Raw genomic sequence first — 22,042 nt, 5'->3', positions numbered from 1 at the left:
GCATTAAGGACAAGAGACAAATCTCAATGGGAAGATCCTTGAGAGTACTAAGAATGCCTTCCCCAACAAGTTCCCAGAGTTTTGGAAAGGGAATATTATAAGATTAAGTTGAGTTACGATTATTTAAGATATGATACTCAAGAAAACTTTCATAATTTCTAGTCTAATGGGAAATAACACTTCCCTTTCAGCTTGCTCAAGATATCTTTAGTTTGGGTAACTTGAAGGAGCTAACCTTACAATAGAGCAAGCACGAATAGACTAGATTTAGTGGTCAAGGAACTCAAAGATTCTTGCTTGTTACTTGGTGGTTCTACCAAGATAGATTTTCTATGCATGATGTTGTTCCATTATTGCTATAACATGTGGATTATAAATCATCTGTGTTCACAGAGAGAAATGACGTTGAAAGCGAATGGAAGGATAAAGATAAACTTAGAAAATGCACAATGATCTCTTTAGTTGGTAATAACATTATTACTCAACTATCGCCTGAAGGATTAGATTGTCCAGAACTTGAATTTTTTTATATGAGTAAGGGGGGTTCTTTCGAAATCCTTAAGGAGTTTTTCATGGTGATGCCAAAGCTTAAAGTTTTAAATTTATATAACATCCAACAATCATCGTTGCCATCATCACTTGATCTTTTGACAAACCTTCAAACATTGTGTTTAGATTATAGCAAAATTGAAGATATTGCTATTATTGGAAAGCTAAAGAAACTAAAAATCCTTAGCTTACGAAATACCAATATTGAGGGGTTGCCTACAGAAATGGGTCGATTGACTCAGCTAAGGTTATTGGATTTAAGCAATTGTGTGCAGTTACAAGTTATTGCGTCAAATGTGATATCAAAACTATCCAAACTAGAGGAATTGCATATAAAGGGGTGTTGTATCCAGTGGAAGGTTGAAGAACTCAAGGAGTTGAAGCACTTGTCTCAACTAACCAGTTTAGAAATCGATATTGAAGATAACAAGATGTTGCCTGAAGACTTCTTTTTTAAAGAGCTTAGAAGGTACAAAATAACAATAGGAGATTGGTCCCGATATGCAAGGATGGACTATGAATTACTACGGTCTTTCGGTTGGCGCAATTATGAATGTTCAAGAATGTTGGAATTTAAATATGATTCTAGCATCTCGTCAGAAGAATTACGAATTTTCAAGAATGTTGAACTCTTACGGTTGACTGAATTTTCAGATGATGATAACAATCTCACGCCACTTTTTAACAAAGTTGTGATATTGAATTATTTGTTCTTCTCTTTTTGCTTTTTTTTTTTCTAGTGATTTAAATTTTTTTGTTAAATTTCATTACTAAATGCTTCTCTTCAATAATTATACTTTGTAATTTCTATCAAATTGATTTCATTAATTCATGCTTGATCTCATGATGAAAATTATTAGAGAGACAAAAAGACACATTGGTAATACTAATGGCATGTCATCTATAAATCCATAATAATCAATTATTTACTTTTTTCATATGAGTAAATATTGCAACATCAATTATCTTTGACTTCAGGTTATTTTCTCCAATTTGATGGCCTTGGAATTGAAAGTTACTAGTTTTAGAAAGATTTGGGACAGCCAACAACCTCCAACATTCATGTCTTCCTTGACACGCTTGAACTTGCACGGATGTAGAGAAATAAAATATGCATTTCCAATTTCCGTAGCCGAAAGCCTCTCCACTCTCCAAGACCTTCAAATAAGCAATTGTAAGGTTTTAGAGGAGATTGTTGCGGAAGAAGGAACAAAAGTTGTTGTTAATTTTGCCTTTCCACAGGTAACCTCTTTGAAGCTTGAAAATTTACCAAAACTTACAACTTTTTATCATAAAAGAGATATTTGGGAATTGCCGATGTTAGAAAGGTTGGTGGTGGAGGAGTGTGACAAATTCACTTCAAAATATCTAAGCTTCCAAGAAAATTCACTTCATCTTTCAGAGCCAAATTCCTTTTGCTTGGAACATAAGGTACGAGTCTCTTGTTTACTTTTTTATTGAAACGGAAAACCAAAACCACCTTTATATATGTGTATATATCATAAATTAGAAAGTAATGTGATTCTTAATATCTCGCTTTTTCCTTTAGAACAAAAATTTAGAAAAATATGAATAAAATTAATAGTCAGTTGGATTTGAACAATTTTGTTACATGAGTCTTATCAATTAATCTCATTAAAATACTAGCGTTAAAATCGTCCAATATAAATGCTTACTACAAATCATCAATATAGTAATGTGATTCATTGCAGGATAATGTTTTGAGAGACTATGAGAATAGGTGTATAAGTTTTATTTTAAAGCCAATATTAGATGCAAGTCTTGCCACATGTTTACTTTTNGCAATTGTAAGGTTTTAGAAGAGATTGTTGCTGAAGAAGGAGCAAAAGCTACTGTTAATTTTGCCTTTCCACAGGTAACCTTTTTGAAGCTTGAAAATTTACCAAAACTTACAGCTTTCTATCATAGAAGAGATTTTTGGCAATTGCTGATGTTAGAAAGGTTGGTGGTGAAGGAATGTGAAAAATTCACTTCAAAATATCTAAGCTTCCAAGAAAATTCACTTCATATTTCAGAGCCAAATTCCTTTTGCTTGGAGCATAAGGTACGAGTCTCTTGTTTGCTTCTTTATTAAAAAGGAAAAACAAAACCTGCTTTATATATGTGTGTATATCATAAATTAGAAAGTAATGTGATTCTTAATATCTCGCTTTTTTCTTTTGAATAAAAATTTAGAAAAATATAATTTTGTTACACGAGTCTTATCAATTAATCTTATTAAAATTCTAGCGTTAAAATCATCCAATATAAATGCTTACTATAAATCATCAATATAGTAATGTGATTCATTGGAGGATAACGTTTTGAGAGACTATAAGAATAAGTGTATAAGTTTTATTTTAAAGCCAATATTAGATGCAAGTCTTGCCACATGTTTACTTTTCATATGGTAAACTAAAACTATTTTGATTGGTAAATTAAAGAATCATATGCAATTATCCCCTGTCCTTCTCACAGTTAATTTAAACAGATTTTAAAGATTAAGTGTCATTTTTTTTTTGGTTATTTCAAGAACTCGTATCCTCTTTTTTGGGGGTTTATGAAAACATTTATAGAAAATTTGTTTTAAGGAAATTAAGTAATTAAATTTTTCTAGGAATTTTTATTTTTTTATTTTTAAAGATTTATCATATATATCGTCCTTTGAATCTTTAGAAATATTGTTGAAAGTGTCATCAAATCATCAAAAATCTCATTTATATATATGTCAGTCTATTTTTAAAGCTATACTCAATTTAAAAATACTATAATACAATTCATTGTATTAACGTATTTATTAATATTAAAATACAACTACAACATTATGTTTCAAAACTAATTTAATTTTTTATTTTATTTTATTTTACTAAAAATATGTGTAACAACTGAACCTTCTTATTATTGGAAACAATATACAAAAGACATTTGCAACTTGAAACCCAACCAAACTAATTCTAAACAAATTAAATTAGGATAAATGTCCATCAATTATCTACCAATTTCTTTTGTAGGTAGAAATTTATACTGATTATCTGCAAAATTGTGTTATGGTAAAGAGATTATCTAATGTAATATTATATGCCTATAATGTTATAAGCATGTTTTAATTACATTGAAAATTTTAATTAAAAAAGAAATTTGTAATTTGTCCAAAGTCCAACTTATTGGTGGGATGAGCCGATTAGGAGTTGAAATCTAAAACAACGTTTAATAAAATAATAAAAGTTTTCTTTTAAGAGAATAACAAACTAACTGGATTTTGTTTTGATGGATTTGTACACCAAGTTGGATTTGAATGTACTTTGAATTAAATAATAATTATTTTTTAAAGCAGTTTAGTCAACAGACTTGAAAAATGGTTTTTGAATGTAATTTTAATATTGATTTGAAAATAAAAATAAAAATAAAATGTAATTTATTAGTTTTAAAATATGTTGTAGTTGAATGATCAAAACAGTTAATTAGATTTTAAAAAAAAAAATTGCCTCTGTAATTTGTTTTTGGTCTGTGAATTATGAGCTAACAATTAAAGTTTTGTTTTAAGAAAATAAAAAGTTAATTAGATTTTGTTTCAATGGATCTATAGATCAACTTTCATTTGGAGGAATTCAATTTAAAGCATAAGTCGAGAATGATTAACTGGCAAAGTCGATTTAAAACTCTTGAGATCATTAATGATCATAAGTTTGCAAATACTCCACTTGGACTCCTCCAGAAATTTGAAAATTTGGAAGTACTTCAACTAGAGTCCTGTGGAGACAAAGACATATTCTCATATGGAAAGGATGAGAAACATATGCAAATCACTCGAGGGCCATCCTTAGCTTCTTTCCAATATCTTAAAGTTCTGAGAGTTGACTGGTGCTATGAGTTGATGAAGTTAATAACACCTTCAATGGTTAGAAGTTTGATTCAGTTGAAAGAAATGAGCATAGAGAATTGTGAAATGTTGATTGAAATAGTAGAAAATGAGGGAGAGGGAGATGCAACAACGAGTACTGAAATTGTTTTTGATAATTTGAAGAAGTTGTCACTTAGATGCTTAGAAAGTCTCATATGCTTCTGCTCTGGGAATTACTCTTTCAATTTCCCATCTTTGGAAGAGTTAATTATAGGAGAATGCCCTGATATGAAGACTTTCTCTCAAGGAATCTTAAGCACACCAAAGTTGCACAAAGTCAATTATGAGAGCCGCAATAAGTCTAAATGGAAAGGGGAGAATATAATGGAAGTAAAGAATGAGGGGAATGATCTTAATAAAGCCATACAAGGAGCATACAAAAATCAGGTATGTATTCAAGTAATTGGTTTAAATATTTACTCATTTAAAGCCTAAAGCAAGACAAAGAATGCAACTTTATATTATTGTTTGTTTAGTTTGGGCCTAGGCCTTTTAGAAATTATTAAAAGTTTCAAATAGACATATTTTTGTAATCCATCAGAAACAATAATTATTATTTTTAATTACTTTATATTGAAACAACTATTAACCTTTATTGTAGGGCATTTCCCTTGATTTGAAGTTATGGACATTCAAGGAGATCAATTCTACAGAGATTTGCTACAACCAACATCCAAATTCCTTCTATCAAAATTTGACGCACTTGATTTTGTCGGGTTGTGGAAACATAAAATATGCATTTCCATCTTCCATCGCTAAAAGCCTCCACCAACTCCAATACCTAAGGATACATAATTGTAAGGTTTTAGAGGAGGTTTTTTCAAAAGAAGGAACAAATGAAGATGATAAATTTGTCTTTCTGCATGTAACCTCATTGAAACTTCAAAATCTACCAAAATTTACAGCTTTCTATCAACTCAGATTTGGAGAGATTGGAATTACATAATGCGATCAAAATGATTAGATGGCAGAGTCAATCTAAAGTTCTTGAGATCAATCATGAGAAGTTAGCAAATATTTCACTTGGAATTCTTCATAAATTTGAAAATCTGAAAGAGCTCAAACTATATTGTTGTGAATACAAAGAAATATTCTCGTGTGGAAATGAAGAGAAACATACTGGGAGGCCCACCCATCAGCAAATCAAGAGCCTATCTGATCTTCCAAACCTTGAAGTTCTAGATGTACTTTCCTGTCATAGATTGATGAGTCTAGTGACATCCCCAACTTCCTTGCAGAATCTTAAAGTTTTAAGTGTAACTCGATGTAGAGGGTTGATGAAGTTAATAACACCTTCAACGGCTAGAAGCTTAGTGCAATTGAGAGACATGAGCATCTTTGGTTGTGAAATGCTGATAGAAATAGTAGAAAATGAGGGAGAAGGAGATGCAACAACAACAACAACTGAAATTGTTTTTAACAATTTGAAGAAGTTGTCACTTGAATACTTAAATAGTCTAACCTTCTTTTGTTCTAGGAATTACTCTTTCAATTTCCCATCTTTAGAAGAGTTAATTATAGAGAATTGTCCCAATATGAAGACTTTCTCCAGAGGAATTTTAAGCACACCAAAGTTACACAAAATTGATTATGAGAGGAAGGAGAAAGATTTAGAGAATGGGGGGAGTGAGCTTAATACAACCATACAACAAGCACACAAAACAAAGGTATATGTATTCAAATAATTAGTTTAAACATTTATTTATCTTTCCCTTTTTTTATTTTAAAAATTAATGTTATGTTTTTAGCGTTAATTTAAATTAATTATCTTTTAAACAATTAATGTTGACCTTGATACCACATAGTTTGTGTATAGGTTGAGCATAACATTATTATTGAACTGGATTACGTCATGCACTCTCCTATATTTTTCCTGGAAATTTCTAAAACAATTGTTTTATATTTGTAACAACCATGCTTTCATCAATTTTCTTATTCTAATTTGATTCACATGATTGATCTTTAGGTTGACTCTAATTTGACGGCATTGAGATTGAGTGAACGGGATATCATACGGATTTGGCAAGGAGAACTTCCAAAGAATTCTGGCAAAGTAAAGACTCTTCAATTGATAAAGGATGAATCATCAAACATTCCAATTCAAATCCTTCAAAAATTTAGTCGTCTTGAAGAACTCAAACTTCAAGGTAGTTCGTACGAAGAGATATTCTCATGTAATAAGGATGAGGAACACGTTAGGACACTCACAAAATTGAAAGTTCTAGAATTGTTGGGACTTTTTAGTTTAAAGTGCATTTGGAAACAAGACTCCCGATTAAACTCAATTCTTCAAAATCTTTATCATCTAAAGGTGCAATATTGTCACAATTTGACTACTTTGTTGCCATCTTCAGCATCTTTTGAAAATTTACGTACTTTGAAGATAAATTATTGTACTAGATTGAGAAATTTAGTGTCATCCTCAACAGCAAGGAGTCTGGCGCAACTAGTAAATTTGGAAGTAAGAGAATGTGAAATGATGATAGAAGCATTAGCAAATGAGGGAGATACAGAGAAAGATACCATTGTTTTTGAGAAATTGGAGGACTTGTACATGTTTAAATTAGGAAGTCTCACATGCTTCTACTCTGGGAATTACACCTTAAAATTCCCAAACTTGGAAAGACTAAGTATATATCAATGCTCCAAGATGAAGACTTTCTCTAAAGGAGACTTGAGCATGCCAAGGTTACAAGAGCTGAACGGTAAAGATTGTTCAAAGAGTGACCTTGATACAATCACACAACAATTACAAAAGGGTAAGTATTAATTTACTTATTAACAATGTACTTTTTCTATAGACTTTTTTGCTCTCCTTCATTGAATTAATACTAGTCAATCCTCATTGTGTTATAATTGATTTTGTCTTTGATTAAAATCCTCTAAGTGAATCAATTATAGACTATCAAGTATATATAGAGAAGCAATATTATAATTTATATTTGAAAGCAGGACAAAGGGCATAGGAGCAAGTAACATTAATTAGTATATACCAAACACTATTTTTGTTCTTTAAAGTTACACTTGATTATTTGTGTTTTTGAAGTATTGAGGTGGTTGTTGAGGAAATTCCTCATCTTCTTGTTTAATTGATAAATTATCATCCATTTAGAGTCCCAAAATTAATATGTTGTTCTCTATTATTACAGATTGTTCAGAGTTTTGTAAAAAATATAAAGGAGAATAAGAGTGAGTTGGATAGCAAACTATTAATGTTCATCAACACACAGCAAAGTCATTTGGTAAGTTTTCCCTTGGAAGTGTGTCTAGTTGCTTTCGGAAATTCAATTAATTAAATAGATATCGGGGTATAAATTTTAAGAAATTACAAGGTTATATATGATATTGATTAAAACTTTGAGGGACTATTTGAATATTCTGTTAGGATAAAATTGAAATAATATTAGCTTACAGGGACTTTAGTGATATTATCAAACCGTGTAAATTTATATGAAGAAAATGCAGCGATGGTGATGGTAGTAGGAGATACACAGAGTTAGGCGTCTCCTTCCTTGGTGGCTAACGGCGATATGACTCCTGTCCAGTCCGCTCTAGTATCCGGCTGCCTGGCTTTAGTTTACAGTGAATTTCAAATGAGCTGTATCGAACACGTGTGTCCTCTCCCTTTCATTCTCCTCTACCTTTCAAAATCGTCTGACGGTCCCGCCTGCTCAAACCGGCGGCAGTCCAGGTCATTTTTGTCGTCTTAAATACTTATCATTAAAACTAATAGAACATGTGCGTTTATATTTGTTAATTTTTTAATTTCACAGATGAGATTGCCAAGTTGTTGCCGAATCTGTTCGCAAGGATCGGCGAAATTGGTGCCAAATGATGTTCATAGGCTTCAGGAAGATCAGAAATTGAAAGTCGGTGTCGTGTTTGACTGGGCTTTAGGCGACAGGTGGATACAATGCGGTCTCAGGAATTTTGGGTGAGGATCTATATGATCTGTAAGTTTAAAAAGTGGTTTGCTTGAAATGTTGTTTGAAAATGTGATTTTTGTGTTTCATTGATCATGAAGTGCAAATACATCGAATTGCTCCTGAATAAATCAAATTGAACCAATTGTTTCTTTTGAGTGAAATTTATAGTTTTCAAAGTATTCAAATGTGGTCGATAGGCATTAATTAATGCTTGTTAGATAAATTACATTTGATGAGATTAATTAAGTCCTTAAAAGTGTATTATCTAACACTTTAAATTTTTTCTTCAATTTGTGCAGGTATAATTTGATAGTTTATTGATAGGCAAAACTGTTAATATACACTGTTAATAGCGTTGTTTATGTTGGATTTTTAGTGGATTGTTAGATAAATTACATTTGATGAGATTAATTAAGTCCTTAAAAGTGTATTATCTAACACTTTAAATTTTTTCTTCAATTTGTGCAGGTATAATTTGATAGTTTATTAATAGGCAAAACTGTTAATATACACTGTTAATAGTGTTGTTTATGTTGGATTTTTAGTGAGTTATGAGCCAAGCAGAGGATAGGTGTTCAGGCAGGGACTCAATGTATGTTCAAAGCCTGTCTTACTATTGTAGTCTTTTTCCTTTTAAAGCCTTTTGTTTTTTTGATTGTTTTTCATTTTGGTCACCGCCGTTTCGTAGTGCAGAAAGCTAGAAATGGCAGTACATATTAGAGATTGATCTTATATATTCATATATATTGTACAAATGTTTAAAGTTTTTTTCTTGGTTTTTGTTCTGCATGGTTTGGGGCTTTGATGTGTAGTGTTAGTGAAACCTTTTAGGGTATGTAAAATTTAGCTTCTAAGTGTTTCTCTTGGGTATTGTTGAGAATATGCATCCTTTATCATTGAAGATTAAGGATCTTAATTAACTATTGGAATTGACTACTGTATGAATTTATTACTGTGAGAGGCTGACCATGACTAGTATAGCAGAGTTTTTGGTTGTTAAGAAACTGTAAGTTTGTGAATTGACTACTAACTGTAGCGGAGTGAAGATGTTCAAAGGGAGCAATGGCATGCTTATAAATTTTGAATTATTGCCAACAAGTAATTTTGTGCTGCTGGTTTCTTCATTTTGGTCATACATCTCGACAGTGGCAATGAGGAGCTATGTGTAAAAATCTTTTAAAAATGACTAGAGTACAGCTGACAAAAATATGAATGGTGGAATTATGAAAAATGATAACGTTTTCTGGTACACATGATTGTGAGAATGTCAAATTAAAGGGACCAATGACATGCTTGAATATGCCGCAAGTGGGTGATTCAAATTTTAATAGAAACAAATATGTAAATCAATTAATAACTTATCTCTTATTTATCCTAGTATCAGTCTCTGCGGTTCTGGGTGCCACTTTTTCATGTTTCTTACATGCCATCAGTCACTAAATGAAGTTTATAGTTCAAAAATATTTTTGAACTTCAGCACCTTGGTCCTACATGGATTCTTTTGAGCAAACCTTTTATAGTGGATGCTCAACTTTACCATATGTGTTCATAGGCGTCTGAAGTTCAAACTTCAGCTACTGATTTATTGATTTGTTTGTTTTTGGGATAGAAATGTAGCCGACTTACCTTGGGAAAGAAAATAGAACTGGTTAATGACATTGCCCAATATGGTCCAAAAATGCCACAGAGATTCTTAGCTCATTTAGCCTCAGGGAACTTCTTGAAATCTGGGCTTGCTAAATTTCCAATGATAGAGCATCCACAAAAGTTAGTTCTCAAAGTCCCTGAGGAATAGCATGGATAATTTTCAATTACTTAATTGTGCATGCTCTTAGACTTTCATTCTCCAATAACATCAATTTAAATTTTCTTCCGTCTCCTATTAAACAATTGAGTTATTGATATGATAATAAATATGCTTCATTATATAACAGATTTAGTTTATCTTTTTTCATCTTTGTCTTTAGAAACATCTCATTTCTTTTTTAAAATGTGATTAGGGAATCTTTTTATACTTAAATGTTGACTTCATTATCCTCAATAGCTGAGGAAATCAAGTTGAAAACTTGTTTCTTGGTTACTATTTGAAGCAAGGAACACATACACATCGGTATACTTTTCTGTGGATATTCAAAGATGTTTATTTTGATAATTTCTCTATTCCTACTATTCTATCTATTCGTTATCTCTGCTCCTATATCACTGACTTAAGAAATAAGCTTTTTGTACAAATCTTTTCTTTGACTGGGATATATCTTTCCACAGGTTGCTCTCAAGAAGCAAACACTGGAAAATATCGCAGACCACATTCTAGATGGAATCTGTAAACAGCTGGACTCGGTCACAACTACAGGGCCATATCCATTCCAGAAGGTCTAATTAATTTCATTCTTGAGATATTTTCTCAGATGTATAATATACAGTTCTGTTTTTAACTTATTTTCCTTTAAAGTTGTGACTCTAGAGGTCAATTTAAACTATCTTGCTAATTCCTGTATTTTTTTTACCTCATTGTCAATTATTCAAGTAAACAAAAATGAGTATTGTAGTGCTTTTCTTTACCTCACTGTCCCTATATCCTATAGAAGCATTCGTAAAGAATAACTTGTATTTCGTATTTTTATCTATCATGTATACTTTATTATTATTATTATTTTATATTAAAATTTTGCATCTTAGTTTACTTATATTATTCTCATTTTTATACAGGATGATGATCCAATTAATGAAGATGATTCAGGAGTGCAGTTGATGAAGACAATGACTCATGAATGATGATTAAAGAAAAATTTTAGTTGACTTGAACCTTGTTTCACAGGTCCTCCCGAGGCTTTTAGGTTCAAAGTCAAATCAGGCAAAGATAAGCATCATTAATGACGTCAGTGGCATTGGTAACTCTGGAAGGTAGTACTAAAGATTTTATGTTAGTCAAATTAACTTGATGAATTGAGATAATCCTTTTTTAGGTCAACCATGCTGATCTGTAGTTAGTGATAGACCACCCATGAGCAAGGTCTATAAGTTGAAAGGCAAGAATAGGCGTTAAGAGCAGTGAGTGTGAAGAGGCGGTGAGTGTGGAGAGTGTGAGTGAGTTTGTTAAAAGAATATACACATGGCTGATATTTAGAGTATGGATTTAGTGTCAGTTAGTAAAGGGTAATTAGTATATAGTAAAGAGAGAGAGTGTGAGGTGATTATCAAGTAAATTCTTCATAGGTCATTAAGGGAGGCTCCCCAGCTCCTCGAACCTGGGAATCTATCTGTTTGGGTGCTATACTTCTTCATTTGTTATTTCAATCCTTATATTAATACTAATACAGTTCATATCTGAGTGTGTGTTCTCTTGCTTGTTACTTTTGTGTGTATTGCGGTTGGTTTTAGTCAATTTTACAGGAGGCTCCATCAGTTAGGTATAAGGCTGAATTGTCTGTGTGGAATTCCCACTTCTAATGTAAATTGATGTTAAGTTTAACTTATAATAGATGCACTGATCTTTCTAATTTTAACTTTCTGCAATTGACTTATTTGTAAGAATTTAATTTCTTACATATTCAATGATTCATATAAACTTAGGTAACTTTGAAAATGTTTCATGAGCATTTTTAAAGAATTTTTTTTTTCTGGTAGAAGGTCTTATAGAGGAAAATTTAGAAAGTTCTTGGGGTTATGAAATGAAATGTGTACTAAAGTGTGCTTGAATTATTGCAGGATGACTTTTCTACTAAAGGTTTCAGAATTTGTCTATACTTAGATCATCATTTTAAATGCATTTGGAAAGTTACTGTATCGAATATCACACATATATAATCTTGAAAAATCTCTAAAGGTTCGTCTTCTTTATATTACAGAGAGAATGTAGCGTTTGTTATTTCAGATATAATATTTCATGTTGAACTTCTGAAGTGTTGAAGGCTGACCCCATTACTTTTCTAGGAAGGATTAAATATATTCCTACCCATACGTTTATTTATTTTTAGCTTAATACAAGATGAAAAATAAGTAAATAAGTTAGTTTTATTTCTCCATGGATGTTGTGTGCTAAGTTTAGCTTCTGCTTTCTTCAACAGGTGATGGGTAGTTTTGATTCAGTTGCTGAGAGGGGACTTTTCTATAGACAAGTGTCCTGAGAAGTTAATTGGACTGAAAGCTGAGTTGGAACTCTGCACTTTCCTAAGCTTTTCTTTATGAGCTTAGTGTCCTGGAAAATGCTCCACATGGCATGGGATTGAGGAACCACGGAAGCTTTTCATTATTCTGAAGTAAGCTATGAGATAACTCTTTCATTGGACTTTGTATGCCAACTTGATCAATAATGGAGTTCATTTTTTTTCATGTCGTTGATGCATCTTTCCATTTGTTATATAATAGAATTTTTTTTTTTCTTTTGTCAAACACAATTAAATATGAAGAAACTAAATTCACTTCCATTCATTAAGAAAAAAATCCTGATATTGTGTTGGGAAGCCTGTTTTTAAGCTGAAAGTGCATTTCTCTTTTGTTTATACTATTAATATTTTCTTGAAAAAAAGATTATAACTATCAAAATTTGAGAAAAAAAAATATTGAGACAAAATGGATCAATTACATCAACAATAACATGACATTGATAAAAGGACATATATTTTATTTTCTGGTTTCTTTTTTGAAAATTGACCTGATGTTATGTTTTCAATAAACCATCAAAATATGATTCAATTATTTCTTAAACTATGATTTAAAAATGTATCTGAAATAATGTTACCCACCAAATATTATACCCGATATGAACATACACTCTTCACATCCTGTATTTTTGTTTTTAACTCATTTTTCTTTAGAGTTGTGATTCTAGAAGTTAAATTATACCCTCTTGCTAATTCCTGTATTTTTCTTTCTGTGTTCTCATTTATGCAAGGAAACAAAAATATGTATTGCAGTGCTTTTTCTATACCTCATTGTCATTGTTTCCTATTTACATGTCAATGGTATCTTACTACAAGGTTTGGGCATCAAAAAGATTTTTTGACAAGCTACTCTTTTGGATAGTTTTGGAATCTAGTACTAACTAGTAGTGGAGATTTTGTGGTTTAGGAGATCTTTAATTATATAGTCTCACAAAAATTGTCCTTATTGCTTAATTGAAAACCACTTTTACTGCCTCTTATGATTTTTTGCTCATTTTGCTTTTCTAAGCAGTTAATTGCTGTTTTAGTAGTTTTTAATTGTTCTGTGGCATTGTTTTCTAGCAATTACAACTATTATTTCAAATTTAGATTTATCATGTAAATATTTTTTTTATTATTTTATTTTAAAATTATGCATCTTAAATTTACTCATGTTATTCTCATTTTTATGTAGGGTGATGATCCAATAAATGAAGATGATTCGGGAATGAAGTTGATGCAGAAAAACGACTCATGCATGATGGTTATATAAAAAATTTAGTTGACTTGAACCTTTTTTCACAAGTGCACCTGAAGCCTTGAGATTCAAAGTCAATCAAGCAAAGATGAGCATCAATAATGACATCAGTGGCATCATTAAGCCTGGAAGGTAATATTAAAGATTTTATGTTAGTCAAATTAACTCAATTGATGAATTGACATAATTCTTTTCTGGGTCAATCATACTGATCTGTAATTATGCATATCACTGAATTTGTCTTTTTGAAGTCCCAACTTTTATTTTAAATTTATGTTACCCACAATGGATGCATTGATCTTGCTAATTCTATCTTGTGCCTCGCCACTACTCAACACCTTCTGCCAGTGACACTTATTTGTAATTCAGCTCCTAATTTATGGGGTCATCTTTCATCTTCCCTTCATTTTGTTTTTTATAGTTTGAAAGAGTTAGGTGAGCTGGACTGGATTGCAGAGTGTTTGCTCTGCTGAAACTCTGCAACTTACTGAGGCTTATTATTTGATTGTTTGTGCTCGTGCTTGTCTCAATCGTCACATTCATGACCTATTTCTGATATAGTTTCGAAAAGCAGAGCTCCATATTTAAAATCTAATCATGTGAAAATCTATTACTGGAGCTGCTTAAATGACAAATTCTCCTTCCTCTAGTATCAAAGCCGCCCATCTGATTGTCTCAATTTCAGCATTTCCGGACCTTCCCTGAACAATTTTTTTGGCTAAATTTTTAGTTTCAAAATGACATTCTCTATAGTTTCCGCTTTTACTCTCAATAAGGTGTTGTTCTTTATGTTTACAGATAATTCCGAGTCCGATGCAATTTTCAGAATGAAGCCTCTTCATAGATTGTGACACCTTGCAGCTCATGTTCCTTCAGTTTAAGTGAGACGATGAAAGGGCCATCTTTCATCTCTTATTTCTGCTTTTATATCTTTTATTCATTGTGACGACGTTGTTCTGATTCTGGAAGTCTTACAACACGTGTGTTTCTGGCGTTTGATCATTTGATATTGAATGGTGGAAGGAAGCCCTTACATTTACTAATGCTGTGAATTATGTACCTCGAAGTATGTATATATTTACGAACTACTTTTGGTGCATTGTGATGGCAGTTCTAACACACAAAGTAATTCAATGGTTTGGTACACTGTTGAGGATTATAAGAACTCAGCTCCAGGCCTCCTTCAGAATTCAGAATCTGCATAGTTTCAGGGTCTGGTTAGCTCTGTTAAGAGTTAACAGAGTTAGCTGGTAGTCCTTGTGTCTCTGTTTTATACACAGGTTCTTTCCGGTTATTTTATGAAAATAAATATAAAATCTTAGAAAAGTCAAGTGATCAAGCCCATTGTTTTTTATCTTCTTACAGTAAACGAAATGGGATTATACTTGAAGAAAACTTTCTAACGGTTTACCAATTTGGAAAAAGAACGAAACCCCATTGCCCAATTGACCTATGAAAAAAAAACAATAAACAAACAAACCTATGCAATTTTTCCCATTTCTTTATTTAATAAATAAATATTAAAAAATGTAATGATTGTGCAATAAAAGTAAAAAAAAAGGGAGAAATGAAGCGAAGGCTGACCAGTAACCAGTGAGCAGTCTCTATCTGGGTTCTTCTTCAACTCTCCTTTTCTTTGTCTTTTCTCGTGTTGTATGCGAGCTTGAAAGAGACCGTGTTTCTGGGTTGAAAGAACACTGTTGTTTCAGCCTTTCAGGTATTCGCTATCTATGCCTGTCCTGATAGTTGGGTCACGAGGAGAAGAGCAGGTAACACATTAGCCCCGAGTTTTGAGAAAATTACACTTGGGCCCAATGAAATTTGAAAAGACCACAATGTGTCCTGTCCGACCCTGAGCATTTTACCTCTGTTAAATAGCTTAAGGTCATTTTGTCTTTCACCAGGCCCCATTTTTTTGCACTTGAATAATGAGATTGGAGAGCTGAGTTTTTAACTCTTGCTGGATTAATTATATAATGAGACTCTAGAATATAAAGAATCCTCATAATATTTATACTTTTTTTGAAATCAGATAAAGAATAGGCAAAATCAAAAGAAAATATTTAAATATTAGTCAATTTGTGAAATTTCTTAATAATTAATTCAATATCATCTAGTAACTTAAATTGTAATATATTTACTTTTAATTTTTCTTAAAATCATTTTACCATATTAACTAATAAATAAAATTTGTTTTGCAAGTTGCATTAAAAGTTTGGGATTACGTGTCATTTATGTCTGTTAAAATAAGGTTCAAAGGGTAAAAATAATATTTGAATAAATTACTAGTATTTTTTGTAAATAGCTCAATTTTGGTCAAACAATAAAGTTTTAGATAAATGATATTGTAAATTTCTTGATCATGAAAGAAACCACTTATTCAAAATATCTTTTGTCTCCTTACGCAGTAATAATTAATTGATAAAACCTTATTTGGGGTTATGGGCGTTAGTTTCTCAAAAGTGGAGGGAATTAGGATTTCCACCAAATCTTGGCAGACATGAATAAACTGAAATTGAGGTATTGACTGAGGAGTCTAAGAAAGTCAAAACATGCCACCAAGAAGTTCACAGTCATAACGGCTCCTATATATTGTCTTATTGTACATTTGTTTGATTCTCGTAGGGGGTTTCATTGCTAAAATTTCAAACTTTCCTCATCTTCTTTGTAACTAAAACTGGGTTCTGATCCTAAAGGTAATATTTCCTTATTTGATATCAAGTTAATGGATAGATTCCTCTTCAGTTCTGTTGTTCACTCTTTTTATGTCTTCGCGGGAAAGCTTTTGTTATAATGGGTGTCAGTGGCGTGGGAAATCGTAAGTTTTTTTGTGTTTAATTGAATTCGTTTGAGTCTTTGAGGATTGAGATTCGTTTTTGTTAGGGTGTTGAGTTTTTGATTGATGGATTGTGAAATATTGATGTTTGGAGTCTATTCTCAAGTGGGATATCTTTAAATTTGGTTAGGTGGATGGAATCTCAAGTTGGGATTTGGGATTGTTTCTAGGAAGCACTTTTGAGAAATGTACTTATTGCAGAAGCACTTATTAACTTTTCTTTGTTTTAGAAATGTTTCATCAAATGCTTCTCAAGGTATTGCAAGTGCTGTCTTGATTGCAAAATGTGTTTTTCTAATTCAAACAAACTCTATAATATGATACAAGTGCGTTTTGGTTATTTGAAAGCGCTTTAGATGGTGCCAAAGGCAATCTCCAATTCATTTAACTATTTAAGGTCTACAAGATTTCACTTTAGATACGATTTTGAAATCAAAAGTTAAGTGGATGGAATTTTATTGTATAGGCTGTTAAATGATAATTTTGTGGGAAAAAATTCTTACTGCAAAGCACCTACAAGTGTTTTTCTTTGGCTTTAGAGGCATTGCCAAAAGCAAGCTCAAATTAACTCAAGTCTATAGGTTTAATTCTTATAGATTTTGATATTCTTGGTTTTTGAGCTTTGAAATATGTTGATTCTAGACAATATTTGTGACCAATATATTAATTTTCTTCAGGTATGATTTTTTACTGATTAGTTGTATTGTTATACCAATGGTAAATGGGACTCGACTTTGTGCTTGTATTGTTGTTGTGATGTTAGATCTTCACAGGCAGATTTGTGACTGAAAATTTGTGTGCTTCTCGGAGATCATCTTCCTAGCCTACATTGTACTAGGCATTAATGATGAAGAATGCAGAAGCAATCTTTTTTATGTAATTGATGCTATTCAAATTTCATCTTGTTCGAACAGCAGAAAAACTTTAACTGCATTTGTCTAGATTCGAATGGCACACCGCCATGAATTGTAAAAATCTTCAGCACTTAATCACCAGTATGTAGTTATCAAACGTTTCTTATAAAGGCCAGTGTCATTTGGAAAGCCATCAAAGGTTTCAAGCAGAAAAACTGACAGATTGTTTCAATGCCATACCTATTTTCGATTATCTGCCCATACAAGGACACCATCTTCACCAAGAATAACTTTTGAGTAAATGCTAGTTTAATCTCCTTTGTGTTGATTAGAACTACTCAGTTATTGAATGTTCTCGAAGGTGGAATTTGAATATCTATATTGACATGTATGACTGGCATTCACCGCCTCTTTTTTGCATTATTTAATTGTTTTATTGGTGTCATCGAATAAATAGCTACCTGACCTTAATAGTGGGATTGTAACACAAAACAAGTTAGTTTAATACAGCAGTATTGGGCGAAATATGTTACCCAAAGAGAGTCATTTGGTCATTTTGTGGCAGAATTGGAATGAAATACATTACCAGTGAAATTGTTAAACTGATAGATTACTCTGGGGGATCCAATGAATGTTGCAAATTGCACTGTTTGACATCTACTGCTTTAATCATTTGATAAATGTTTTTGTTGCTCATTCTGTATTCTTATCAAACAATTGAATTTGCAGACTATAACTTTTAATTCGGTGATGTTTAATATTCATCGAGGTCAGGGTAGTTGATACTGTATCTATTGTGTATAGCAGAAATTAGTTTCATTCTATTTAACATATGTATATTGATCTTTTTGCTGCACATGATTGTTTCTTTTTTGTTCATCTTCTATTTCTGATCTTATCAGCGGCATCATGACTGCTATGCATTTAGTGCTTCAACAGCACGATAGGCGAGATGCTAGCAAAGCTTTGAATTTGATTTTTGTTGATGCTGATGATTACCATTCAATCAAACAAGGGTAAGTCCTAATCTAATTGACCATGATAGCTTCCTGTTCCTGATTTTGATATTAGATCATGATTAGCTTCATCATTTTATATTGTCATATGTTCAAAACGACAGAAAAGATGCAACAAGGAATCCTCTTTCAGAGGAAGACCGGATTCCATGGCTGGAAACCTACGGGACGCTCAAGAGAGAAAATAATCAGCAAAAAAACTGTGATACTTGGATGTTCTGCTTGCAGAAGCGATACAGAGAAATTCTTGAGCAGCTGACTCTAATTGAACCTGGAAGCACAATAGTCTAGTGAAGTCATCTTGTTGGATGTTCAAGTTGAGGTGCTTGTTACTCGACTAGAGAAACGAGCTGCGGAAGGGAAACATTTCATGCCAGCTGCATTTTGCAGTCGCAGTTAGATTGCTTCAAATAGACGATTCGAAGGGGTTCTTAAGGTTGATGTACTCAAAGTCCTCAGACGATTGTAAACCATATACAAACTCATTGATTTGATCAAAACTCTGAACAGAAATGAGCATCACAGTCAAAAAACTTGGCATGTGGTTGAGATAAAAGATTGTCATCCCCCACCTCAACATTATTAATATATTTCTTTTTTCATGTGTTTTTTTATAGGATGATAAAAATCTTAGCATCAATCAAGTATTTATTTGTATACTAAGCGATTGTAGCATCGTTTATTAGATACATATCATGGACATATAATCATATAAACTATGTAGACTAGGACAATTTTTTCCTTTTTTTTTTTATGTTTAATAGAAGAAAACCATTTTTTTTTTTCATAAAAACCATCATCAAATTTAATGATTTTCAAAGGATTTTAAAGAATATTCTATCAAAATGTTCTTACTTGGGGGGTTTACCCTAATTTTGGATTTCGAAAGAATTATTTCAGAAGTCTATGCATCATCCTACATGGATATATACTTAATAATCATCAATTTTTTTTATTATTTTGAAGATTATGAGATAGAAAATATCCATAAAATTATAAAATGTTGACATATGTTAAGGTATTTTAGATTTTCCAAGGGACATACCACAAATCTAATTTTAACTAAATAAACTAATTCATTTTCTTTTGAGGTTGATTAATTTTAACTGAAAAGCTTCATAAGAACAATATAAATAATAATAAATAATTGATATTTTATTTAGTTTTTGATATTTTTAATAATTTTAAATATAGTCTGAGTCTTCTCATGCTCCAATTTGAAAACTCTCTTCACATGCTACCATTTTGAATACTCTCTTTTCATCTGCCTTTCTCTTAATAAATATCAATGCACATCTCTACTTCAAAACAATTAAACATCCTTAACTCTATTTTCCTTATTTATTTTTTTAATTTTTTTCTGTCCATTAATTGAGGTTCATCGATGGATATCATGGAGTTTTGTTTTAATATAAGGAGATGATTGAGTAGGCCATCAATGGAGGCTCATCGTATAACATCACTGGACCATGGTGCATGGGCATGGCCTGCATAGGTTATCTTTTAGATTTGACTTCTATAATTATATATCCCCTTATAATATTTAAAAACTCCTTATTAGTACTAAAAACCTCGAAATAGGGAATTTTTTTTTTTTTTTAATTACAGAGATGTCCGAACTAACCTTACATGCATCTCAATTAATACTTTAAGACCCTGAATTTTTTTGTTTTTGATAACTGAGGATGTTCGAGTCAGCTTACGTACATTTCAACTAATCCCCCATGACCTTTGAACTACCAGCTGAAAGAGTTCTAGACTTCTAGTAGCCACCCTTATTAGCAACTAAGGAGGGACTCGAACTCTTTAAACGACTGGGGTGTCGGGCCAGCTTACGCGCACCTAACTAATCCCTTACAATTACCAGTCAGATAAGAGCTCTAATGTCACCCCTATTAACAACTAAGAGGGGATTCAAACTCAGACACCTCTTAAATAATACACTCAAGAATTCGCATCAACCACTTAGCCACTTAAGGGTTGGTTAAATATGGAATTTTTTGCATATAGCATTTTTATAAGTAAAAATTGAAACATGAATAACATTAATATTTATGCTTTCCATATTAATCAAGTAATTATAACGGATTTATTAAGCAACATAATATCACATGAATTGTGTCCTGTTTACAGAAACAATATCATAAATCAATTTATAATGATAAAAAAACAATATTGCATTATCTAATTACCAATCATATTTTTAGTGCATAATATGACTATTTCATTCTTATATATTAAAAGTATTATTTTATATAACTTGTTAATCAATTATCCGCTTGGTATTTGGGCGATATAAATTTTTAGCCCATCTCCTTTTGGGGGTTGGTGAATTAGGCTTGATTGGCTAACATACAGCCCTATCCTGCTTGCTTATGATGATTTTAAGTCCCATTAATCTTTTAATCCTTAATACTGCCACAAAAAATTTTTAAAAATTTAATTTTTTAAAATTGTAATGTAAATTTTCAATATGATTAATAACTATTTTTTTATATCACTAAATTTCTATTTATATTATTTATTATATACTATATATGTTTTGTTTTTCTTTTGTGTTGAGTTTTATGATCATAATATGCAGATAAATAACAGTTTATCTCTATTTTGAGTTCAATAATCATCATTAATAAGCACAAATAATGTTGAGTTAACAGCGTGAAGGCATTCTACTTCAATAATAATAAAGCGGAGACTAAAAAATAACCCAAGCTTCATTTGATATCTCTCATGATTATATAATTGAAGAAATGAAAATGAAAATTATGAGTCATTCTAGTATTATATATTTAGTAATAATTAATTCTGTATAATACAATATCAATATTATCTTAAGTTAATAACTCAATACAAAATTATTTATATTAAATAAAAACACTTTTAAAATTATAAAATAATAAAATTATTTTATGAAACCATTAATAAGTGAGAAACTTGTAGATGCACCAGAGTGGGTAAATGTCCTTTTATCTTGAAATATTGTCTAAAACAAGACACCCACTGCGACTTTGTTAGTAGCCAACGGTGAGCGTTTAACGTGGTCCATTGGCTATTGAAATTGGGGTCCACTTCAATCGCACTCACTCTTGGACCCACTTTGCTGCGGCCAGGTTTGACTTTTCTCTTTTTAATATTAATTTGTTTTAGATATGTCTATATATTATAAGGAGGTATTTGTCGAGCTTATGAAAATTAGATTATAAGCACACAAGTAATTTTAGCTTATAGCATTTAAATTTTAAGCAATTAGCTTGTTTAGTAAAAATCATTATAAGTGACTGATAGCAGTTGAGGTGTTGATAAAAGTAGCTTATAAGTACTTTTATTATAAAATGACTAAAATGGTACTACATTAAACAAGGGTACTACTAGGAAATTTAAATAAACAAGATAGTGGTAAATACTTGGTCAAACAAGCTTACAGCAGAGTACTTATAAGCCAAAAAAAAAGTACCTTTCCCCCCGACTTTTTTTTTGGCTTATAAACTCAAAAAAATTATAAACAAACAGGCCAGCTTAATTTAGCATGATATAAGCAAGTTTGACCAGCTTATAAGCTT

The 22,042-nt window shown here is 31.5% G+C and overlaps 1 protein-coding gene across 9 annotated transcripts in view; it reads left to right on the top strand.

Annotated features, from left to right (window-relative positions):
- Positions 1-1,531: 1,531 nt before the first annotated feature.
- Positions 1,532-22,042, top strand: part of LOC116112294 — a 40,030-nt gene continuing 19,519 nt past the window's right edge. Inside the window, exons 1-12 of one of the 9 annotated variants that reach the window (XR_004125203.1) lie at positions 4,305-4,837; positions 5,052-6,117; positions 6,417-7,209; positions 7,600-7,692; positions 7,916-8,141; positions 8,224-8,384; positions 8,922-8,968; positions 10,642-10,749; positions 11,086-11,280; positions 12,085-12,202; positions 12,444-12,635; positions 13,714-13,786. Coding sequence is in view for 2 of the 9 variants with exons in the window: in XM_031398451.1 (XP_031254311.1) it covers positions 1,546-1,728; positions 2,363-2,614; positions 4,136-4,837; positions 5,052-5,396 (1,482 nt within the window). In the remaining 7 variants the exon portion in view is untranslated. The other 8 variants (XR_004125206.1, XR_004125205.1, XR_004125207.1 and 5 more) reach the window with 8 other exon arrangements.

This window comes from Pistacia vera, unplaced genomic scaffold (genome assembly GCF_008641045.1).
Source record: "Pistacia vera cultivar Batoury unplaced genomic scaffold, PisVer_v2 Contig66, whole genome shotgun sequence".
Taxonomy (NCBI): domain Eukaryota; kingdom Viridiplantae; phylum Streptophyta; class Magnoliopsida; order Sapindales; family Anacardiaceae; genus Pistacia; species Pistacia vera.
The sequence above is the reverse complement of the archived record's forward strand: the minus strand, read 5'-3'. Positions and strand labels throughout refer to the sequence as shown.